The following is a 23,347-nucleotide window of genomic DNA, read 5'->3' as shown; positions in this document are numbered from 1 at the left end:
ATTTGCTTTGGTTTTGCTACTATTAACATTATTCCTTCTTGCTTCTGTGTTCTTGGACCTGCCAACCCCAAAACATTTCCATCCACTCTGTGGATACTGTGGATGTCCACACATTGTTGCCTCTCTGATTGCAAATAAAGATCAATGCATTAATGCTATGGAGGTATTTCCTAGAAGACAGGACTTCTGTTCATGTTGCCCAACCTGGCATGTTAACACCATCAAACACCATCAAAGAGTTTTATTTTCAATCTTAATAATAATTCTTGTACTTTAGCATCACGTATAACTACCTGATTAGGCTCCGGCTCAGCTTCATCCCAGTTATGTGTCAGATAACCTTGATCCACAGGTTGAAAGGGCTTATGACAAACAGATGGCAGAATCCTGTACATCCAACTGAGAGAAAACAAATGAATAAGTGAGACAAGCACTTTACTAATCAAATACTCCTATATCATACACTTCTCAGCCTTTTCTATCATGCCTACACATAAATACATGTCCTGGTTATAACTGGATCCCCATTCTAAGTAGAAAAGGGAAAATATTTTGGCTGTGTGCACCAAATTCAGTATACTCAATCATCATTGGTCTAACTCATGCTGTATTGTTTCTTATGGGTGGAAATATTTTATTAATTGCATTTGCATGTCTTCTTTCTTCCAGAATTAGTCCCAAGGTGGCTTTCAAAACAGTTCAAAATATTCGTGAACCCAATAATAGTGGCATTTTTCATCCAAGGGCAGTGGAAACTGAGGATGAACCAACTTGGCCTTCCTTAACAGAATGTGTCAGATGTGCATTTGAGAATAGATGGACCACTGGAGACCTTAAAATCTGAGTAGAGCAGGCTCATATGGAAGACAGGAATTTTCCATGGCATCCTAGACTAGGAGCAACACTGTAACGGGCCATGGATAAGCTCATGAAGGTGTAGTCAGAAGGGGAACCATGAATCCCAGCTCAGTTTTCAAACACCTTACATCAGTGGTTCTCAACCTGTGGGTCCCCAGGTGTTTGGCCTACAACTCCCAGAAATCCCAGCCAGTTTACCAGCTGTTAGGATTTCTGGGAGTTGAAGGCTAAAACATCTGGGGACCCACAGGCTGAGAACCACTGCCTTTCATACATAGTCTCATTGTACAGTATTCCATCTGGAACATCGTCAAGGCATGGATTACTATGGCCAGAGCAGACACCTCCAGAGGCAGATACATTAGCCTTCACTGACAGTGTAGAATCTTTTGTGTCCTACTGGTGGATTTCATATAGGGCTAAGGACTTCATCCCACAGGTTTAGGGTTCCGTTTTCATGCGTTTCAGAAACAGGGTTCCACTAGTCCCATGGAGGCCATCACATGATGTGATGGGACTCTGTTTCTGTAGCACATGGGAATGAAGCCTTAAATCTGTCTTCAGGAGTCAAGTGTTAGCCAACTCCAAATGGAGAAAAGCAGGAGAAAGACGCAGAAAGGACATGGGATGTCTGGCCATCCCAAAAGAGGGGGAAAGACAGATGGGAACAGGGTAAGACAGTTTCGTCCACTTTCTCTCCCGGTCGTAGGATTAAGACCTAATAAGAACTATGTGATAGTTGCTGTTCTCCCTCTGCACCATTCCCACAAATCCCCCCTATGCCCCCCTCCCTGTCTACAGCTAATCTCCCCTTCCCCATATGGTCATACCTTCTCCTGTTGGTAGATCGTGGGCAGGTGAATGCTGAACCCGAGATCTGTTCAGCGTACAGCCCATAAGGACATACCTGAGGATTATTCTAAACCGAAACAGAAGCAGAACACAAACTATAAGAATTTTATTTTATTTTATCGTGTTATTTCTTAAACTCATGTATACAGATGGGATTATTTCCAGTTCCTATGTAAACAAATTCACATTTACCTTTCTAAAAATTAGCAAAAACTGGACATTTCCATACAAGTTCGTTTCCCCAAATTTTGTCCAAGCATTGTGTTCATAAATATGATTTTTTTTGGTTTGTGATGACAACTACTGTACAGTATATAATAAATGTTCATTTTTTGTTCAACAATAAATGTGAATTCTTCTTCATGGAAAAATAAGACATCCCCTGAAAATAAGACCTAGAGCATCTTTGGCAGCAAAAATTAATAAAAGACACTGTCTTATTTTCGGGGAAACACGGTATTCCAAAATGGCACAAATACCTGTCCTTCTGGCAAAGCTCCGGGACAGCGGGGGTCTTCAGAGCTATGCTCATTACCAAATCCTGACATATACTGCAAAACAAAAAGACATTTAGTATGTATTTCATAATAAAGAAATAGGCTGCAAATCTCTTCCAAATGTTGCTGTTGCTACGGACCATCAAGTTTCTGAATTATGATCATCCTAAGGCTAACTTATCTTGGGGTCTCTGTGATCAGACGTGCTCACAAGTGTTTTGCATTTGCCTTCAGCTGACACTGAGAGAGCTCCATGTATTTCCAGCACAGTCACTTAACTTAAATGATAGCCTGCCTATAGGAAGGCCAGCATTACCATTAACCTATAGTAGGTCTCAGGGGCCCCCGGTGGCACGTCGGATTAAACTGCTGAGCTGCTGAACTTGCTGACAGAAAGATTAGCGGTTCGAATCCAGGGAGCGGGGTGAGCTCCCACTGTTAACTCCAGCTTCTGACAACCTAGCAATTCAAAAATACACAAATGTGAGTAGATCAAAAAGTACCGCTCCAGTAGGAAGGTAACAGTGCTCCATGTAGTCATGACCTTGGAGATGTCTACGGACAACGCCAGCTCTTCAGCCTAGAAATGGAGATGAGCACCAACCCCCAGAGTCGGACATGACTAGATGTAATGTCAGGGGAAAGCCTTTACCTTTTATAGCAGGTCCCAATTAATTTTGAAATTTCTGAGCAGATTTGCCTCAACAGACTCATTAGGTCTAGAGTGGGAAAAGTAGAATTCATAGAATCATAGAGCTGGAAGACACCCCAGGAGCTATCCACTCTCCACCCCTTTTCTGCCAGGAAGGAAAACACATTCAAAACATTCTTGGCAGAAGCCCATCCAGCCTGTTTTAAACATTTCCAGAGATGGAGACTCTACCGCACTCTGAGACAGACTATCCTACTGCTGAGAGTTCATACCATCAGGAAATGTTTCCTAATATTCAGGTGGAATCTCTTTTCCTGTAGTAAGATTTAATCCTTGTTTAATTTTTTATGCTACATTGGGCTTTCATCCTTTGGTTATATTGGAAAATACCAAAACAGTGTCCACCGATTGGAGAGATTGGTAGAAAAAGTTAAATGCTCCCGTTAGAGGCTTAGGGCTGGCATACAGAGCATGACCTTTCACTGGAGAGATTAGACAGCAGGAATAGATAAACACTTTTGAAGTTGCCATCTTAAAATGGAATACAATTAACATTGTTCCTCAAGGGCTCTGCATAATACATTTTCTGCAGACCACCCTGGCGATATTTGACTTTGAACAACTTTTTTATTATTCATTTGGAATATTAGTGAACCATAAATCTGTGGTTGTCAGTTCAGGATCATGCCAGGTCTTGAAGTTTCCAGGTCGAAAATCTAAGTTCTAGGGACCCAGGCATCTGATGATATTATGAGAAACATAATAGAAACATTATAGAATTGGAAAGGCCACAAGGCCATCCAGTCCAACCCCTGCCATGTAGAAACACACGATCAAAGCATTTCCAATAAGTGGCCATCCAGCCTTTGCTTAAAAACCTCCAGAGAAGGAGATTCCACAATGCTGCAGAGCAGCATATTCCACTGCTGAGCAGCTTTTGCCATCAGGAAGTTCTTTCTAATGTTTAGGTGGAATATCTTTTTCTGCAATTTGAATCCATTGCTCTGTATCCTAGACTTCAGAGCAATTTTGCTTCTCCTCAATGTGACATCCTTTCAAATATTTAAACATGGCTATCATGTCCCCTCTCAGTTTTCTTTTCTCCAAGTTAAACATACCCAGTTCTTTAAGCCACTCATCATATGGTTTGGCTTCCAGATCTTTCTCTATTTGTACAGGTTGCAGTTTGTCAATAGCCTTCTTGAATTGTGGCACCCAGAACTGGATACAGTATTCCAGGTGAGGTCTGGCCCTAGCAGAACAGAGTGGAACTATGATTTCCCTCAATGGAGAAAGTATTGATGCAGCTGAGAATTGCATTGGCTTTTTAGCTGTTGCATCACACTTCTGACTGATGTTCAACTTGTGCTCTACTAAGACTCCAAGATCCCTTTCATATATACTGTTTTTAAGCTAGGTGTTACCCATCCTATATCTGTATCTATATTTCATTTCTATTGCCCAAGTGAGTACTGTACATTTCTCCATTAAAATTAATTTTGCTACTTTTGTTTTCTAACTTATTAAGGTAATTTTGGATCCTGATCCTGTTCTCTGTGGTATTAGCTGTCCCTCACAAATTGGTGTCATTTGCAAATTTGATAAGCATGCCTTCTATTCTGTCATTTAAGTCACTGAAAAGATATTAAACAGCATTGGGTCCAGGACAGAAACCTGTGGTATCCCACTGGTCACTTCTCTCAAGAATGAGGAGGAGCCATTGATAGCGCCCTTTGGGTTTGTCCAGTCAACCAATTCCCAATCCATCTAACAGTAGTTTTGGCTGGCCCACTTTTTATTGGCTTCTTTATGTCAATAAATCTTGTCAAAGGCCTTACTGAAATCGAGATATGCTCTAGCCACAGCATTCCCTTCATCTGCCAAGCTTGTAATTCCAAGGTTAGTTTAGCATAAATAGTTTGGAGAAACTAATGTTGACTTTTTGTGAGTATGGCATCCCTTTCTAAGTGCTTACAGATTGTCTGTTTAATGATCTGCTCCCAAATCTTTCCTCGTATTAATGTTATCCCTGTATTAAAGACAACAGGATGTGCCTTCCTTCAGTCTGCTGAAAGTTCTCCTGTTCTCCAGGAATTATCAAACGTAATTGCCAGTGGACCTGCAATGAGTTCTGCCAGTTCATTTAATATCCTTGGATGTAATTTATCTGCTACTGGAAACTTGAATTCATTTAGAGCAGCCATTGCATAGCCTCTTTACCTATGCTGTGCTGCATTTTCTCTATTGCATCCTCTGCTCCATCACCCCAAGTTGAGAACTGTTAACCTTTTTGGAAGAAGATTGAGGCAAAAAAGGTATTGAGTTGTTCTGCCTTTTATCTGTATCCTGTTAGCATTTCACCATTACTCTTACACAAAGGCCCTACCATTTCCTGTTCTTCTTTTTTCTGTGGACATAATCAAAAAAGCCTTTGCATTGTTTTTAATTTCTCTAGCAAACCTGAACTCATTTTGCTTCCCAACGTTTCTAACATTCTCCTTAGACATACTGGCTATTAATTTGACTTCCTTTTTTGGTGATTTGTGTCCCTTTTCCATTTCTTCCCACATGTTTTTTCTCTACCAAATGAGAGTATGGAAGTAATTTAGTTTGGTCATGGTTTCCCTGGGCACATCTACACTGATTCCTTATCCTGATGTCCAAGGAAATCAGTTTATTTATTTATTTATTTATTTATTTATTTATTTATTTATTTACAGTATTTATATTCCACCCTTCTCACCCCAAAGGGGACTCAGGGAGGATTACATTATACACTCATAGGGCAAACATTCAATGCCCATGAACACATCAAACAGAGACAGACAGACGCAGAGGCAATTTAACCTTCTCCTGAGGGGATGTTTGATTCTGGCCACAGGGGGGAGCAGTTGCTTCATCATCCACTCTGATGGCACTTCCTCACTTCCTCATTCCAACGTTGTAAATTAGTTAAACTTGCCTCCTCACTTTTTATAAGTGGTACCTTATTTCCTACTTGAGAGATGCAACTATCTTTCGGGTTGCTAGGTCAGCAACAAGCAGGGGCTATTTTTTATTTTTAATTGATGGGTGCTCACCCCGCCACGGGCTGGCTTCGAACTCATGACCTCATGTCAGAGTGATTTATTGCAGCAGGCTGCTCAACAGCCTGCGCCACAGCCCGGCCCACAGTTCCACAGTGGTGCTTATTCAGGCTAATACACGTCCTATCAGAGGGAAGCCATGATTAGCTGTAACCTCCTTCTGATGCCCTGGATAGTGCCGTTGTTTTGCAATAAGGAAAATAAGAATTCATAGAAGAGATTTCGCCTGTGCGGTTTTCCTGTTTCAAATGGCACCTCCCACCTTTGACATAGATTTTCAGTGGTAAATTTGCTTAGTTTGTGAGAAACATAGTAAATTTGCCACTAGAGGTGGGGGAAGATATTCCCAACTTTTTATTTTTCCTGGCAAGTCTATGACTCTAGGTCTTGTGCATCTGGAAGTCAAGCATCCTGTGCTGTTAAAATACTGAAGCTGTAGTCTCCGCACTCTGTACTATTAAACACTGCACTTCTCCCTGCTCTGCCTTTGTTTCAATAAAGTTATGCAGCAGCAACAAAAAAGAAGATTCACTGCTGATACATTTTTACTGTACTATTGAGAAGAAGAACTGATAGTCTTACTGGAAATGTTTTCCTTTCTCTGAGACCTTTGGAGTTCATGCAGAAAAAAGGTATACAAGAGCAAAGTAGACCATACACCTGATTGGTTGGTGGAGGAACACCCCCAGCCCCCAGCCAGGGAGATGTTAGTTGAAGTGGGGGAGGAGAGAAGAATGCCGACCACAGAATTGTAAAAAAAAAAAAAAAGACTGCTGAGAAGGTGCCAGACACTCTGTGCTAACTCTGGTAACTGCATCCTGAGATTTATGGGGCTCAAGATCTACATTTTAAAAGAGGTTCTCAAAACTCTAGGTCTCCACAATCTAAATCTGGAAAAGTCATCACTTAAAAACAAGCATTAGTATTTTAAAGGGAAAATTGGCCAAGAAGGGAACATTGAAAACCTTTATACATTTGCAATTACATGATCATTTTGATGTTTCTAATGGATGAGTGTTATAGGCTAATGTCAAAATGTTCATGCCTCCAAGGGCACAGAATAAATGCAGTTTGGCACAACTTTAAATGCTATAGTTTTTATCCTGTCAGAAGCGACTGGAGAAACTGCAATTCGATTCTGGTGTGAGAGAATTGACCGTCTGCAAGGACGTTGTCCAGGGAACGCCCTGATGTTTTGATGTTTTTACCATCCTTGTGGGATGCTTCTCTCATGTCCCCGCATGGAGTTGGAGCTGATAGAGGGAGCTCATCCACGCTCTCCTGGGTTGGATTCGAACTGGCAACCTTCAGCAACACAACCTTCAAGTCATCAGTCCTGGGCATAAGGGTTTAACCCACTGTGCCACTGCTATAGCTCAATGGTATGGAATCACAGGAGTTGTAGTTTTAAAAAATCTTTAGCTTTCTCTGCTCAAAAGTGCTGGTGCCTCCCCAAAGTAAAACTCCCAGGTTTCCACTGCATTGAGCCATGGCAGATACATGGCTGTATTATTCATTTTAATTGGTAATTAGTACTATGTTTTTATTGATTTTTAAATAGGGTAATGTGTTGTTTTTATCTCAACTGATATTGTCATTGTTTAATAGTTAAAGGTAAAGGTTTTCCCCTGACATTAAGTCTAGTCATCTCCAACTCTAGAAGAGCCAGTATTGTCCATAGACACCTTCAAGGCCATGTGGCCAGCATGACTGCATGGAGTGCCATTACCTTCCTGCTGGAGCAGTACCTATTGATCTACTCACATTTGCATGTTTTCAAACTGCTAGGTTAGCAGAAGCTGGGAGCTCACCCCGCTCCCCGGATTTGAAGTGCCAACCTTTCGGTCAGCAAGTTCTGCAGCTCAGCAGTTGAATCCCACTGCACTATCAGGGGCTTCCATTGTTTAATATGTTGATGTAATTTTACCTTTATTTATGTGTTATGTGCTTCTGTAAGCTGCCTCGAGTCCTTCTGGGAGATGGTGACGGGGAATAACTGAAGCTATTATTATATAATGGTATCAAACTGCACTAATTCTGCAATGCAGCTGTACTCTATGTGTTGTTATATTACATTTGTAGTGTAGATGAAGAAGAGTTTATTTAAAAAATAAATAAATTAAATAAAATGTGATCCTCAGTCTGTCCCAAGGCACCTCCTCCCCACTCCAGCATTCAGGTCACATCAAAACCTTTGATGCTGGTTTCCATCTTGCCTATTGAAAGCATTTGCATCTGGTCTTCCAAAGGTGATTTGAAAGAATTCCCCTCTCCCACACACCTCAGTTTGAAGAAAACCATTCTGTGACTGTATTACTGAGAATGGTGGCTAGAAATCCATTGTGGAGATAACAGGGAGGAATTTTCCAAAGTCCTTTTGAGCCAGAGAGGCCTGAACTCTCAGTGGTCTATGTGTCTTACCTTCAGATCTGCTCCTTTTTCCATGTTCCTGGGGCAGCTGCAAAACCAAAGGGAGATCTTTTGTCCAGAATAAAACCAGCGGTCTTTGCAGATTATTCTGGAGACAAAGAAGCCAGTAGGATCACAAACTCTCTGTCCAGCCAGTGAGAAAGTCCAAGAGACCTTTCTGACTGTTTACTCAAGTGGGAGTCAGGTTTAATCAGCAACAAGGTACTTTGCCGGAAACTATTGAAGGGTTGATGAACAACCAAAAGAAAGAAGGGGAAGATCTTTTCTTCAGCAATTCTAAGCCTCGTGTCAGATAAAAGCTCTCATTTTAGTTAAATTGTTTTTACTAGTATTTTAAAATATAAATGAGCATTTAGAATTAAGCTGATGTACACAAAATCTTAATTTGCCTCAGTTTTATAGGATACATCCAGTTTTCTAACTAACTTTTAAAAAGAGTATTTAGTTTACTGAGACAACTTTTCCTCCGATCTGGGCTGAAATAGGCAATGCTGTGCAAACATGCCTGAACATGATCTATTCTAACCAGAAATTGGATGTAATGAGTAAGAAGTAACTGTGCTACTTGCAATGAGTTTCCTTTAGGAAGCAGCAATATTGCAATGAAGCTTAATTTCTAAAGTAAAAATAATGTGTGGGAATGGAAGGACATTACTGGGGCAATGAGAAATGTGTTCTAGTAGTGATAAATATCCTACAGGCACCAGATCCCAGCTGATTTTGGGAGCTAAACAGGGTCATCTCTCATTAATGCTTGGATGGGAGATCCAGTGAATACCAGGAACTGTAAGCTGTATTTCATTGGAAGAAACTGGCAAAACCATCTCTGGAGATTCCTTACCTAAAAACCCCCTATGAAATTCACAGAGTTGTAATAAATCAACAAGCAACTTATACATACTAACACTATTTTTAAGGGGCCTACTTTAAATTATCTTGACTAGTTGCTTCCTGTCAATCTTTTATCAGTGCTAAGGAGTTCCATTCTGCTCTTTTCCAGCAACAAAAAGGGAATGGGCTACACAGCAAGAAATGCTGTAACTTTTTTTTAACATTGTGATAAATAACAACACTATGTAACTTCTCAAAAACTATAATTCGTATTTTTTTTAATGTCAGGAGCGATTTGAGAAACTGCAAGTCGCTTCTGGTGTGAGAGAATTGGCCATCTACAAAGACGTTGCCCCAGGGACACCCGGGTGTTTGATGTTTTACCATCTTGAGGGAGGCTTCTCTCATGTCCCCGCACGGGGAGCTGGAGGTGACAGAGCTCACCTCTCTCTCCCTGGATTTGGACTGCCAACCTATTGGTCAGCAGTCCTGCTGGCACAAGGGTTTAAACCATTGCGCCACCGGGGGCTCCATTAGTAATTTGAATATGCTATTTTTAATATCTAACGTTCTGAATCTCATACTTGTTGGCTAATATGTGAAAAGACTGGTTCTGCAGTTTACCAATTACCAGTGTGCAATGACTACATTAATCCAATTATCTTTTCATCTAGCACAGACGTGTCAAACTAATTTTCATCAAGGGCCACATCAGCCTTATGGTTCCCTTGAAAGAGTGTTGAATCTATGAACATGGATACAGAGGGCCAACTATAATTTTTAACATAGTGGTTGGTGCTCTTTAGTTTTTATCCAATTTGGGTCCCCAAATGTTATTGAACAACTCCCATAACAAGGGATGAGAATCACAACCTAACAGTACTTGTGGCTCTGAGGTAGGGGAAAGGTTAAAGAACATTTTAAGGTCCAGCTTCGTGTCCACAAGCCTTGCATCTAAATCTAAGTTTCACTTTCCTGACTGCAGCCTTCCAGATGTTACTGTATCCCAACTTCCATCAACTCTAGTTATGATATACCTATTAGTTTGATGATGAGGAATACAGGAGTTGTAGTCCAGCATCTGGTGGGTCACATAAAATGACATGGAGGGCTGATTTCAGCCCATGTGCCTTGAGTTTGACACGTGATCTAGCACTAGGTGTTGCATCATGCCAGCCTTTTCCGTGATTACATACTTATTTTAGCCTTGAAAATCAGGAGACAGTGCCGGAGGAGCTGCATTATCAGACGTACTATGTTGGAGACGCCAGGTCACATATTATAATGAACTGTGAACAGAATGAAGTGGAGCAAAGAATACTGCAAAGGTGAAACAATTCAAAGCTGAATTTGCTCAGGGATAAATTTGACTCCCAGCTCCCCAGCCACTGTGAAGGCGGAAGGGAGCACTGATAGTTCAGTGGCATCAACCCAGTTTGACGCTGCTGGATGGCCACCCTTACTGCCCCCTCCCATTCTCCTCAGCATACAGTAGTGAGAGGATGAGTCACCCTCTCCTTTCCCCCACCCTTCTCCAATCATCTTGTTGCTTTGGTCAGTGTCACTCCAGGTGATGAGAGACTGACATGAGCCATGTTGCACCTACTGGCCATTGCAACAAGAATGGGAGAAGATGGTGAGTTCCATCCCGTGTCCTTGTGCCGTCTGAGCTCGAGAAAATATAGGATGAACCTTTAGACAGTTGCAGTTGGGTTTCTATCAACTGTTCACATGGACTTAAAAACTTGATTCTGGGAGAGAATTTGAAGCAATCTGCAGCTTTGGTTAATGCATCTCAAGGCTAGCCCACATTAACCCAGGTCAGCTCCATGTGTCATTTGTTGGCCCTTTACGCTAAGGGTGACCAATATCCAAAATCCACACACAAATGATGCTTTTATTGGCCAACCAACTGACTTCCTCATCAGGCCAAAGATGCTAAAAATAAGAAAGGTTTTTGACTAGGTATCCAAAACACAAGCCACAATGCCTGTAACATTAACAGCATGTTAACTTACAAGGCTTCCATAAGCTATTTTGTTTCAGCACAAGTTTCCAACTTACCACAGAAATAAGACTGAACTTCATCAAATGCTGTAATAATAATAATAATAATAATAATAATAATAATAATCTTTATTTATATTGCACCCTTCTCCCCTAGGGGACTCAGAGCAGATTACAGCATTTACATAGGCAAACATTCAATGCATTTACAGTCAAATACAAACAAGGGAAAGACTTCTCCTTTAATTTTTGGCTTCTGGGGGTGGTGCTCATCTCTGGCTCCGGGGAAGTGCTTTTTCTCTCCATTTTCAAGCCGAGAAGCCTGTGTTGTCACCTCCTGGTCATGTGGCCGGCAAGATTGCTTGGAGCGTCTCCTTTTTCTTGCCGAAGTGGTACCTATTTATCTACTCACGTTTGAATGTTTTCAAACTGCTAGGTTGGCAGGAGCTGGCCTGACAGACAGGACCTCAACCCCATCTCGCAGATTCAAACTGCCAACCATCAGGTCTGCAGTTCAGCGGCACAAGGGTTTAACCCACTGCGCCATACCTGTAGTATTTTCTTAGTTCAACTTCCAACAAAGGAATAAAAACAACCGATAGCACTACTCTTTCAACTTCAGCACAATCTACAACTTTGCACTTGCGAAAAGCAGGATTGGTTAAAACCATTCAGTTTGCATTATGGGGAAGTTTGCTCTGAGATTTTTACTAGCAGGTTTGCTTAATAAAACCAAATTAGACAAAAACCAAATTAGACAAAAAACAAATTAGAAACAAAAACTAAAAATTAGAAAGAGCAGCCCTGTTGCTAGCACTGGAGGGTGTCTGGCAATGAGGGAGTCACTGATGCCCACTTCTAATCTCATTAAAATGTTACAATTACAATGCACAGCTTTCAAGAGATTTTTATGAACAGCTTTCTCTGAACATTTAATAATAAACTTTTCATTTGGAACTATGATATGAGTTATGCAAATTGAAGTGGTTCTCTTGGCTTCAACAGCTAAATGCTTCTTCCTTTTCCGCTCTTTTCACATTACTCCATTCATTTCCTCCATTCAGTAACCAGAATGTGGTGGTCATTAAGCTTGTACTGTTCATCTTGGCCTGTATTTTGGGGATCAGGGGGTGGGTCCATTAAGATTACTCTCCTTCACTGCCGACCCATCAGTCCCCCTCTCTTGTGTTGCCTTGGTTACAAAAGTGTCCAACTGACTGAATAGGATTCAGTGTAACCACAAGTGGCATTTATTTACAATCCCCCCATTCTTTCTTCTTCATAAATATTTACAAGCAGAGGTTAGATTGCAAACAATGACACAGTACCAGCTGGAATGTTTGGCAAACTGAAATTCTATTATTTGAATTAACTCTGTATCTTGAATTCTAAATTATTTTTAGAGGTCCCTTCAGCATCACTGTTCTGTGAGGGGCCATGTTATGTGTTTACAGATCTTTAAAATGTATGGGGGGGAAAAACTGTTGATATGAGACAGTGCATCCCCAAAGTGATATTCAAAACATGATTAAACCATTCTGCAGTTTCCAAAAAGTCTTTCCAAAGAAACTTAGGAAGATGTACTCCTCTGTATTTGAAGTGCCCTTGTTGGTTTATCCTGATCAGCAGAATATGAACACTGCAATAAATGTAGATAATTTCCCATTTGCTTTTCGATGACAAATGTTCACTCATAGTGGAGATTTTTGACAAAGCCACTGCAAACCCTCTTTCTCTCTGAGAAGCCGGGAGCCTATGGACCAAAACACAAACAAAAGCTCTATTAGAATTGGTTTATAGGTTTTTACAAGTCAGGGACAATCTGACACTTTCATTTTCACATTATTCTGTTCTGCTGATCTCTTCAATTCTGATATTCTGTAGCTCACTCCAGAAGCATTCAGTGCCTCTTCCTGTTTAATAAGTACACAGAAATGAATGTTTTCTGAAATTTCTTTCCTGATAATTGTTTCTTTGATAACAAACCACACCACAACAGCAGAAGGCTGACTAGGAAGTTGACAACCCTTGATATCTATGCCATTGGTAGAAATACTGGTTGTCAGAGACAGAACTGAGATCCCATACAAGTAGCAAAAAGGCTACCATTGGTTTTCTTCTTTCCCAAAGTCAGAGAGAGATTTTGCCCCCCCCCCCCCCCCCCCGGCCAAGATGCAGGTAAAAACAAAAACAATATCCAAAAACTTTTAAATCTATCAAACTGAAATACATTAGAGGCTTATTTTAAGAGATTTTCAACGTATATTCAACTTAATTTGCCCAAGTTTTTTAAAAAATGAGACACATACCTGATTACCATCCCTTAAGTAGTATCTCTTCTCTATGACCTAGAAAAAAGAAGACCATGGTAAGTGTGATACATGTGTAATTTTTGTTTTCATGCAACAGGTCCAAAAATTGCCACTAGTTAACACAGCAGTTTCTTCTTAGAGAAACAGCTTCTTGGAACAAATGTAATGTAGTCTGAAACAATATGTTTGCTTGAAAACCAAGGGATCTCTCTCATCTCATTTTGCAGAGAAGGCATGATCGCCATGTTTAAATATTGGAAAGGAAGCTCATAAGGAAGAGGGAGCAGGCTTGTTTTCTGCTGCCCTGGAGACAAGGACACAATTGAACAATGGGTTCAAATTACAGAAAAGGAAATTTCACTTGAACAATAGGAAGAACTTCCTGACTGTAAGAGCAGTTTAACAGTGGAACTCACTGCCTTGGCATGTGATGGAGGCTCCTTCTTTGGAGGCTTTTAAGTAGAGCCTGGATGGTCATCTGTCTCGAGTACTCCAATTGTGCTTTTCCTGCATGGCAGGGGATTGGACTAGATGACCAATCTGGTCTCTTTTAACTATGATTCTATGGTATCTTTGACATCACTGATTTCAGTACACCTTTTAGGGCATTTGTGATTACTGATATCTGGCAATGTGACAGGAGTGTCAACTGTAAGAAGTCTGTAAACTGGGCTGGTATAGTTTGCTGCCGTTTGGGACACAAGTAGTTGCTTCCACTGTCTCCCACAACAAGGTACTGCCAAGCAGGAGAGAGAGACAAAGCTAGAACCATCATTGATCTCTGCTCCAATTCTGAATGAAGTACAATAGGCAAGTCTCAAGTACAACATGCCCAAAAGCAATTGGATATGAGGTTCTGAAGTGGTGGGTCAGTAGCAGCTATTAAGGTCAATCTCCAGTGATTTTGGAATGGGGCAAGCATGGCACTTGGGACATCACCTTCTTATCAACACACAAGACTCTGATTGCAGAAAGACACCAAGGGAAGGGGTTTTCATTGGCTCCCAGACCATGCCTGGAACCTGACCTGATCTCCTGCCCAAAAAATGCTGTCAAAAGCAGCTTCCCTGAGCCAAAACAATCGCGTAACAGTAATGATGAAAGAAAAGGGTCGATAAGGATAGTAGAATATGTCATCCCATCAGATCTGAACTGTTTCAGACAGGGTGGGCAGCATCCCCCTGACTGCCTCCAATTCCACCTTACTAACATTCCCAGTTTTGTCTCCAGAGCCTACTTGTTCCCAGGCTAAACCCTATCTAATCTTGGAAACAGGGAGACTTGATTTTTCTAAGCTTAGTTGTAAGATGAGTTAAGACTCTACTAACAGGTCAGGTAACTTTAGAAAATGTCAATAATAATTCCCACTGGTCCTTATAGAACATGAGAACAACCACTGGTCAAAAGGAAAATACTACCCTGACTGTTCAAACCACCACAGAACTATTGGAGATGATGAAGTTGCCCAACTTTCCTCCCTTACACAAGACTCATAGTGGCTCACAACATTAAAAACAATGTGATTGAAAACCTACAACATATAAATAAAAAAGAATTAAACCTAGAATTGTTAAATAAAACCAGTAAAAATCACACAAAACCAATAAAACAGTTAAAATAATTAAATCACTGCAAAATACCCCCTGGTTCATTCTTAAATGTTTGCCTGAATAAAAAAGTTTTAACCTGTTGCAAGGAAGGTGTCATTCTGGTTTCCATGGGAAGGGAATTCCAGAGTCCAGGCCCACTCTTGCATCCCCACCAACCAAGCTTGTGATGATGATGGAACTAAGAGGAGGGCCTCTCCTGAGGATGTTAGGGCCCAGGCAGGTTCATTCAGGGAGATACAATCTGCCAAAGAGCCTGGACCTGAGCAGTATACAGCTTTATAGATCATAACCAGCACTTTGAATTGTTTCCAGAAACAAACCGTCAGCCAGTAGAGAAATTACAACAAATGGGTTGTGCGCTCCCTGCAGCCAGCCACAGTTAACAATCTGGCCACAGGTTTTTCAACCAGCCAAAGTTTCCAAACATTATTCAAAGACAACCTCAAGTAGAGAGTATTAACAATAATTCAAAAAGGATGTAACTATGGTATATACCACTATGGCCAGATTTGATATCTCAAGGAACAGGTACAGTTGGCATATAAGTTTTGAATTTGCGAAGGCCTTCCTGGCCACCACAGACACCTGGTTCAGTGCTGAGTTCCAAACTGAAAACCTGTGTCTTTAGGGATATAAAGTTATCCATCATGATTTCAACTCAAGGTATATGCTATGTTGGAAATATCTAACTGTATTTACACTTGCCATAGTGTTTTACATTAACACAGACCTTGTAATCAACTCTTCTAAAAACTGAGGTTCTGCTTCTCGGGACTTCCAGAGGAGAAAAGAGGGTGGAGTAGAACACAAAGCATGCTGCAGCTTATTCTTCTAATACACTGTCAGTTGGGGTTTTCAGTAGTGATATATGTTAACAGAGGTTCTAATTTTTTTTGTAAGCTGTACATGTAGTAATATATGCCCACTGCTATCCATATACAAATACAGGATGTAAATGTGCTTGTGTGTAACAATATACCCAGAGGCTAAATAGCAAAGAGACTTGATTTGACTTTTAACGTTCACTTCTTGGTTTGTTTCTAATTTTGGGGGAATGACAGGAGGGAGCATGATGCTGCCAGCAAAACAATGAGAAAGCACCGCATGTTCTTCAGTGCCTCCTACGTACAGCTGTCATATAGCCACACAGATGGAATAATCTCAGTCTGAACTAAAAACAAGGAGCAGATTTAAACAGAACCAAGCTCTAGACTCCTTGCACATATAACATCTCCCTCCCTCCCTCCAACACAATGCCATGATCTGTACTCATTTCCTCTTGCTTTATTTTCAGACACTGCTGAAGCGTTCTTCCTCTCCAGTCCTTCCAAGCTTATTTATTTATCCTTTACACAAATAAACCCTGTTCTTTGACTACTGGCAATTGCCTCAGAAGATAATTCACTCCTGTAAAAGTTATAATGGGGAAAAGGTGTATCCACTGAAGCTTTCTTATCAATCCTTATTTCTGCAACAAGCCACATTTTTCAAAATCCAGTTTTTACAGGGACAAAAAGTGAGGTGAAATCTTAATTGGCGCGGGCAATTCAGGCCAGAGTTTACATGCCGAACAGCCTTCCGTTTCTATGATTCAATGTTTCAAATAATCAGAATTTTTTAAAAAATCAAATGAAAAACTCACCTTATCGAAGAATCTACTCAGCTTGACAGCATTGGAGGAGCCAGCAGCAAGGTAGCGAGGACTGGTGCAGTCCTGAAACACCAAAAGGTAATATAACCATGCTCCCTAAAAAATGGTCTGAAGGTGCAATGGCTAACTAGTAGGGCTAATTCAAAGAAAGAAGACTTTCTATATGAGCCTCCACTGCCAGATAAGAAAGAGATCAAAACGTATCTATTTTACTAGTCAATGATTATTTTTACCAGTCAAAAGAAATACAGGGAAAAGATGCCTGCATACATTCAATATGCCTTTTTAAAATTTGTACTGAACAAACAACCCACATTATCCCTCCTATGAATCACCAAGAAGAACTCTTATAAAAGGTCACATTACTTTTCCAAGTCTGAATATATATTTTGAGCAATCAAACTCTTCTCTCCTATTCATCTAAACATCCAGTCATGCTGACCTCCTATGTTGAGCAGGAGGGCTGAAGGGGAAAGATGCTCATTTGAATAAAAGCCTCTGGATTCCAAAACAGGCTTCTTGATTGCCCAGAAGGTATGTGAAGAAGATGCCCCCTTTGGACCTATTGTCTTAACAGGAGACCCAAGACTGGTGGGAAGACACTGCTTCACTTGTTGATACACCCAAACTGACAAAATAAGGAACAAGTACATACAAGATTAATTTCTTCTGCACCAAAATCTTCTGCAAGAAAAGCAGTTCTGGTCAAGACATCACTGCGTTTCATCTCTGGGATCTGGTCCAGTTTGGTCCCAATGACAAGCAATGGAATCTGGTTATCAGCAAATTGTTCACGATCATAGTCCCTATGAAGGAAAAGATGTCATTTGTGTCAGTAACTAATGTTCTCCATGTATTTACTCTGTCATTAACATTATCTGGAAAGAAATTTCCCAAAGGTCATCTGGAATGTATGAAAACCTATCTCTGGAAGTAACAGTAGGTATTTTGGAGAACTTAAAGAACCCATGAGGAAAAAAGAAAAGCTGACGAAGGAGTAATAATAGAATAATAGAATGACTAAAATTTGTATTCAAATCTCTGCTCAACTCATATGGTGCTCTTTGGATAACCTTAGGCCAGGCATTCTCTCTTTGAGTAATCTATCTGACAACAGTGTTGGGGATACTACATCCTCTGCTTTCTTCTGTTATCACTCAAATTAAGGAGCAACTGTGGGAACACAACTCTCTTTTGTTTCTACCTGACAGTGTTGTTGTTTGAATAAATAAAATGTGGAGGAGGGCAGGGGCAATGTATGTTGCTCAGAACTGCTTGAAAGAATGGAGAGATCTGAAAAGTAACAACTAAAATTGGCTTGGAGTAAAAGGAAACAATAGCTGGTTTAGTATCAGAAGCAATCAGAAGGAAGTCAACATCCAGAAACAAACATCATATCTCAAAAGACCAAAGGAAGGTATACAAATAGGGCAATTCCCTCAAGTTAGGCCATGGATGAGAAAGTTGTAGTTCATGGGGTGAATTCAACCTGCCAGGCTTCCTTACATGGCTCATGGAGTCCTTCTATCATCCATGTTTTGGTCCTTACAGATACAAGAAATGGGCGAAGAGATCAGAACCTTAATGAACTGCCTCAAGGAGCCACTCGGATGGCCCATAGTCTTTCCATGCATGTACTCTAAGGTATTTATGCATAATAGGATGCTCTTGAATACACATTGAGTATGAATGAATGAATTTTATTGTGAGGGTCAGAGACCAGGAGTACAAAGCATTAAAATATTAAAGTCAGAGGGTTTTTTTAAAAGAGCTACATTAACATTAAGATCAATGATTCAAAACATTAAAAGCAGAAAGTCCCCAACACAGAATTGTCTGGATTGGCTCTTATAAAATCTGTGGGTATAGACACTAAAATGGATAGGTTAAACAATTACCCTATAAAATCATCCACTATCATCCATAGTCTGCCTCCTTATTTTTATACCAGCAGCACAAAACTTAGACACCCTAAGAGTGATCAATGGTTCCCTATCGTCTATGACAGTGGTTCCCAACCTGTGGGCTGTGGCTCAGCAGTGAGTCGTGAGAACGAAAATTTGGTCCGCAAACCTCCTTCCTCTTTATTTATTTTATTAATTTTATTTCCGCTCCTTTTCACAGAGCTGACTATTGCATTGGATAAACCACATCAACTCTAGATTATTAAATATGGTTTTCTGTGGGTGAGCAGATGGTGACTACTGGATGGGATATGTTCTGTATCAGAAACTAGAGCTGATATGGTCTATCCAATGCAATTTTCTGAATCAGCACCCCAAATAACCAAATCAAATCTAAAGTTGACCAAAAACTGATTCGTAACTCTTTTGGTATTAATGTTGGACAGTGGTTCCTGGTCAAGAAAAGTTTGGGAATTACTGGTTTATGAGATGTTTTAGATAGTAGTCTTATTTCTACCAGGTATCTTTTGTAAGATGGGAGTAATAAAAACAGCTTGAATATCTCTATAAAAGTCACAGTACAGTATGGGTCCCCCGGGAGAGAAAAGCAGTATATAAAATAGATAGATAGATAGATAGATAGAGCAGCCTTTGGACCTCCAGGTGGTTTGGACTTCAACTCCCAGAAATCCAAGCCAGCTTACCAGCTGTTATGAACTGCGGAAGCTGAAATCCAAAACACCTGGAGCCCCAAAGGTTGCCTGGCAGTTTCTACTTTCTCCATATTGCATGGGCATACTCGTTCCTGGTATGTGGTACAGTAGAATCTCACTTATCCAACATAAACGGGCCGGCAGAATGTTGGATAAGCGAATATGTTGGATAATAAGGAGAGATGAAGGAAAAGCCTATTAAACATCAAATTAGGTTATGATTTTACAAATTAAGCACTAAAACATCATGTTATACAACAAATTTGACAGAAAAAAGTAGTTCATTACACATTAATGCTTTGTAGTCATTACTGTAGTTACGAATTTAGCACCAAAATATCACAATATATTGAAAACATTGACTACAAAAATGCGTTGGATAATCCAGAACGTTGGATAAGCGAGGCTTGGATAAGTGAGACTCTACTGTACTTGCAAACTTATGCCGCAGTAATGCCAATGGCAACACATTAAATTTGGCCAGAGTGAAAGATGTTCTAAATTTGGGAATGTCTAACTTGGATAATTAACTCACTGAGGTGACCAGTATTATATTGTTTTTAATTTCTGAGTATGTGCCCATTTCTCCCAGATGCTCTTATAGTTCCATATCACAGATAACGGATTTGACTTTGTCATACCCACGTGTTATTAACACTTGAGATGTAAATCCCAGGCTTCTCAGCTTTTCCTACATTGAGTATGTGAAGAGGAATAGAGGAGTAACATGGGGGGGGGGGGGGCTTGCATTCATGTGTGCATGTGGAGGGGATTTTCGCATTATAAAATACAATAAAATACAAAATTTAAGTTATACCCAGTAATCCTAACACAAAATCCTAACCCCTCTATATCATTTCATGCATTAGGTAAAAGTATCATTTTTTAAAGAAGAGGATTAATATATCTGTTGGAACTACTGTAGCTCCAAATGTTCCTTTGAGTCTCCTTGGGGAGAGAAAAAGTGGGGTATAAATAAAGATAAACATAATAATAAGGGGAACAAGGGTGAATACAACAGAGTTAATAGCTACTGCAGAAGACAGAAGCATTTCATGACATACTATTACAAATGTCTCAGCTGCTCAAGGAAGAAAAATCCACCCATACTACATGGGAAGTCAAGCATATTTTCCATTATCCCAGAGAAAGCCTTGTGGTTTCTACAGAAATGCCACTGTCTCTTAAGTGTCAATGCCGCTACTTCCTTCTGCAGTCTAAAGAAGGCACAACAGTTCAAGAAAGACAGTTCTGAATGTTAGAGGTTTTGCTTTCCTAATTCTATTATTCATGAATGAACCATGTCCTGTGGATGTTGCTCATCCTTATCTAGGGAGTCTCCCCAATAACAATGTCACTATAGTTTTTCCTGACTTTGAGGAATGAAGAATTTACAGATCAACAATGCAGAGAGCACAAAATAAATCCTTTTCTTCAGTGGTAACAACACATTCCTTCCTCCCATTCCTTTGTTTCACAGCTGTCAGGTAAACCAAATGATAAAAGGGAAAAGAGTTGACAGAAAGGCAGAGATCCACTAGGTCCTTCGTACACTCACCCATTTGTCACTAAGACCCCAGATGGAGCCGCATCCCGGTTGAGAACTTCCAAAGACCATCTATACAAGTTCTGGGAGGACTTCTTGTTGGTTAGGTCATGTACTAAAATGATTCCTAGGTAAGCAAAAGACCAGTCATGAATAAAATGGTTTCTTATTAATATCACCAACACCAAATGGAAAGATACAGTAGATTGAGTACAGGAGTATTAGGTTGCTGTGAGTTTTCCAGGCTGTCTGGCCATGTTCTGGACCATAGCCATACAGTCCAGAAAACTCAAAGCAACCCAGTGATTCTGGACATTAAAGCCTTTGACAATACAGGAGTAATATTTGTTTTATGAATCTCATGTTTCTCAAAGAGCAGCTCACTCCATGCCCAAGCAACATGATTTTGAAATAAATGGTACTTTTCAAAAAAAAAAATTGCAGCATGGCAGATGAAGCAGTAATGTTCTAAAAACAAACTCAAGAAAGGCAATGAGCACATATGAAGTAGTTTCCTGCATTCCTGATCACGGGACTTCACTCTGTACATTTTTAGCAATGCACATGAGCTTCTTGTCAGAAGGAAAACTGTGTCTCCAATTTGTGATTTGTATCTACCTTGAAATGAAATCAAATTTCTCACACCAGTAAAGCTATTCTGTGTGGGGCAGATTATTCCAATTGTTCAATGGGAAAATATTTCAGTTGTAATCTAGGAAAAACCTCTACATTATTTGGGTTGCAGGAGGAGAAGGAAGAGGAAATCTTCCCATTCTTAAAGTACAGTAACATTTAAGTATTCAGTGATCTGTCAAGTAAATCTATTTCCTTTGTATAGAAAAAGGCTATAATTCACTTCCTATTGCATTAGAAGGCAGTAAATTTTGGGTGACTGAATCATGTGATGCAAAAGCTTTAGCCACCTAAAAGTACCACCCACAACTATACAATGCACATGATATATTTCATAGTCCTTTTTTAACATGGAGACTCCCATGTTATCAAACAATGTTGTAATTTCAAAGGTTACAAAATTATTCACTGCAACTCAGATTTTACTTCCATGAGGAATATATGATTGCAGTGCATAAAAACCCTATGACTTTTTCAAAAGAGAAACTTTATCCTAGTTTTTCAGAATTCAATTTATTGGAATGACAAGCCATCCAGCTTTGCAAACAGCGAAGTGAACTATAAACTGCCTGGCTTCTGCAAGACCGGAGTTTTGCCATGCTGTACAAATTATCAAGTGTGCCAACAATCCCCAACTGATTTTTGACTGATGCAATGTCTTCTGCTAAGGTAACATGGCTGCCAAGCTGCATTGCAGAAAAACAGAAAAACTGTCCCTTGCTGACAGGAGGCCATCCACCAAAACTCTTCTCCCGAGACCAGGATTAGGGTGTAGGCCAAGACAGGTGTAACTGTAATCTGGATACTACAGAAGACTTGGTTCTTCATGGCAAACAATGCAACATAATACTATCTATGGCAAAAATGATACTTTTGGGACTACGTGTTTTTTTAGATCATCCCTTCTTATTAGCACAGGTTTTCAAATACTACAAATGCAGCCGGGATAGTAGGATTAAACTTAATTAAAAAAATTTAAAAAATAGTGTTACTAAAGAAACACTGACACACTGAAAGAAAAAAAAAGCAGCAATCCTTCTTGACAGACTAGAAGAGTTGGCAAAACAAATCAGAGAAAACACTACCGTATTTCATAGAATCTACAACAGCATCAATTGCAAGACACAACCCTCTTTTTGGAGTTTCAATTTTAGAAAAAAAAAATTTCCATTCCAAGACACACATCCCTTTTTGGAACTCTGATTTCAGAAAAACAAGAAATCCCTTTTTTCAAGGAGACTAGCACATTTTAAAAACCACTTATTTCAAAATCAATATGGAGAATGAGTTTCTTGCCTGAACTGAAATGGTTATGTCATCAGCAAAGTGTGTAAACTTCAAAAAACCTCACAATTTCAGGGTGCCGCTGATTCCAAGATGCACTCCTTAGATTAATTTGGAATTCTATAATGAAATTTCAGTCTAGGTTCAGGCCTGGTTTCGACACTAAGTTGTTCCTGCTAACCCAGAGCAATGGTGTCTACCAGGAAAGCCATCATGGGAGTCCAACCCACTTGATTATTTTGGTTTGTATAGTTATATTTGACAGCAACAACCATGGCATCCTTCTAGATACAGACTTCCAAAAATGGATACTTCTGCTGAAATATGGTTCTACGAACATTTCTGAGCAGAAGCTGGTTGACTTCTTAAACATTATTTTGGCACACCAATTTCAAATCTGCAGCCAAACTGTATTTCAGACCCTTTGCTCTGAGAATGACCAAGTCTCAGGGGAGCAGAATGTTTGAACTATGAGCCTAAT

General features: G+C 40.0%; 2 protein-coding genes across 2 annotated transcripts in view; both read right to left on the bottom strand.

The window, feature by feature from the left end:
- Positions 1-8,524, bottom strand: part of hgd (homogentisate 1,2-dioxygenase) — a 28,204-nt gene extending 19,680 nt beyond the window's left edge. Inside the window, exons 1-4 of the mRNA XM_062971304.1 lie at positions 8,367-8,524; positions 2,190-2,261; positions 1,689-1,777; positions 294-399 (exon numbers count right to left, since the gene is read on the bottom strand). Coding sequence (XP_062827374.1) covers positions 294-399; positions 1,689-1,777; positions 2,190-2,261; positions 8,367-8,390 — 291 coding nt within the window. The 5' untranslated portion in view covers positions 8,391-8,524. The remainder of the gene's footprint in view (positions 1-293; positions 400-1,688; positions 1,778-2,189; positions 2,262-8,366) is intronic.
- Positions 8,525-11,324: 2,800 nt separating this feature from the next.
- rabl3 (RAB, member of RAS oncogene family like 3) overlaps positions 11,325-23,347 on the bottom strand; it is a 17,230-nt gene continuing 5,207 nt past the window's right edge. Inside the window, exons 4-8 of the mRNA XM_003227297.3 lie at positions 20,962-21,076; positions 17,442-17,592; positions 16,778-16,849; positions 13,523-13,561; positions 11,325-12,966 (exon numbers count right to left, since the gene is read on the bottom strand). Of these exons, the coding sequence (XP_003227345.1) occupies positions 12,901-12,966; positions 13,523-13,561; positions 16,778-16,849; positions 17,442-17,592; positions 20,962-21,076 (443 nt within the window). The 3' untranslated portion in view covers positions 11,325-12,900. The remainder of the gene's footprint in view (positions 12,967-13,522; positions 13,562-16,777; positions 16,850-17,441; positions 17,593-20,961; positions 21,077-23,347) is intronic.

The sequence above is a fragment of the Anolis carolinensis genome, chromosome 2, assembly GCF_035594765.1.
Source record: "Anolis carolinensis isolate JA03-04 chromosome 2, rAnoCar3.1.pri, whole genome shotgun sequence".
In the NCBI taxonomy this organism is placed as follows: Eukaryota; Metazoa; Chordata; class Lepidosauria; order Squamata; family Dactyloidae; genus Anolis; species Anolis carolinensis.
Note: the sequence above shows the minus strand (reverse complement) of the source record. Positions and strands in the feature narration are given on the sequence as shown.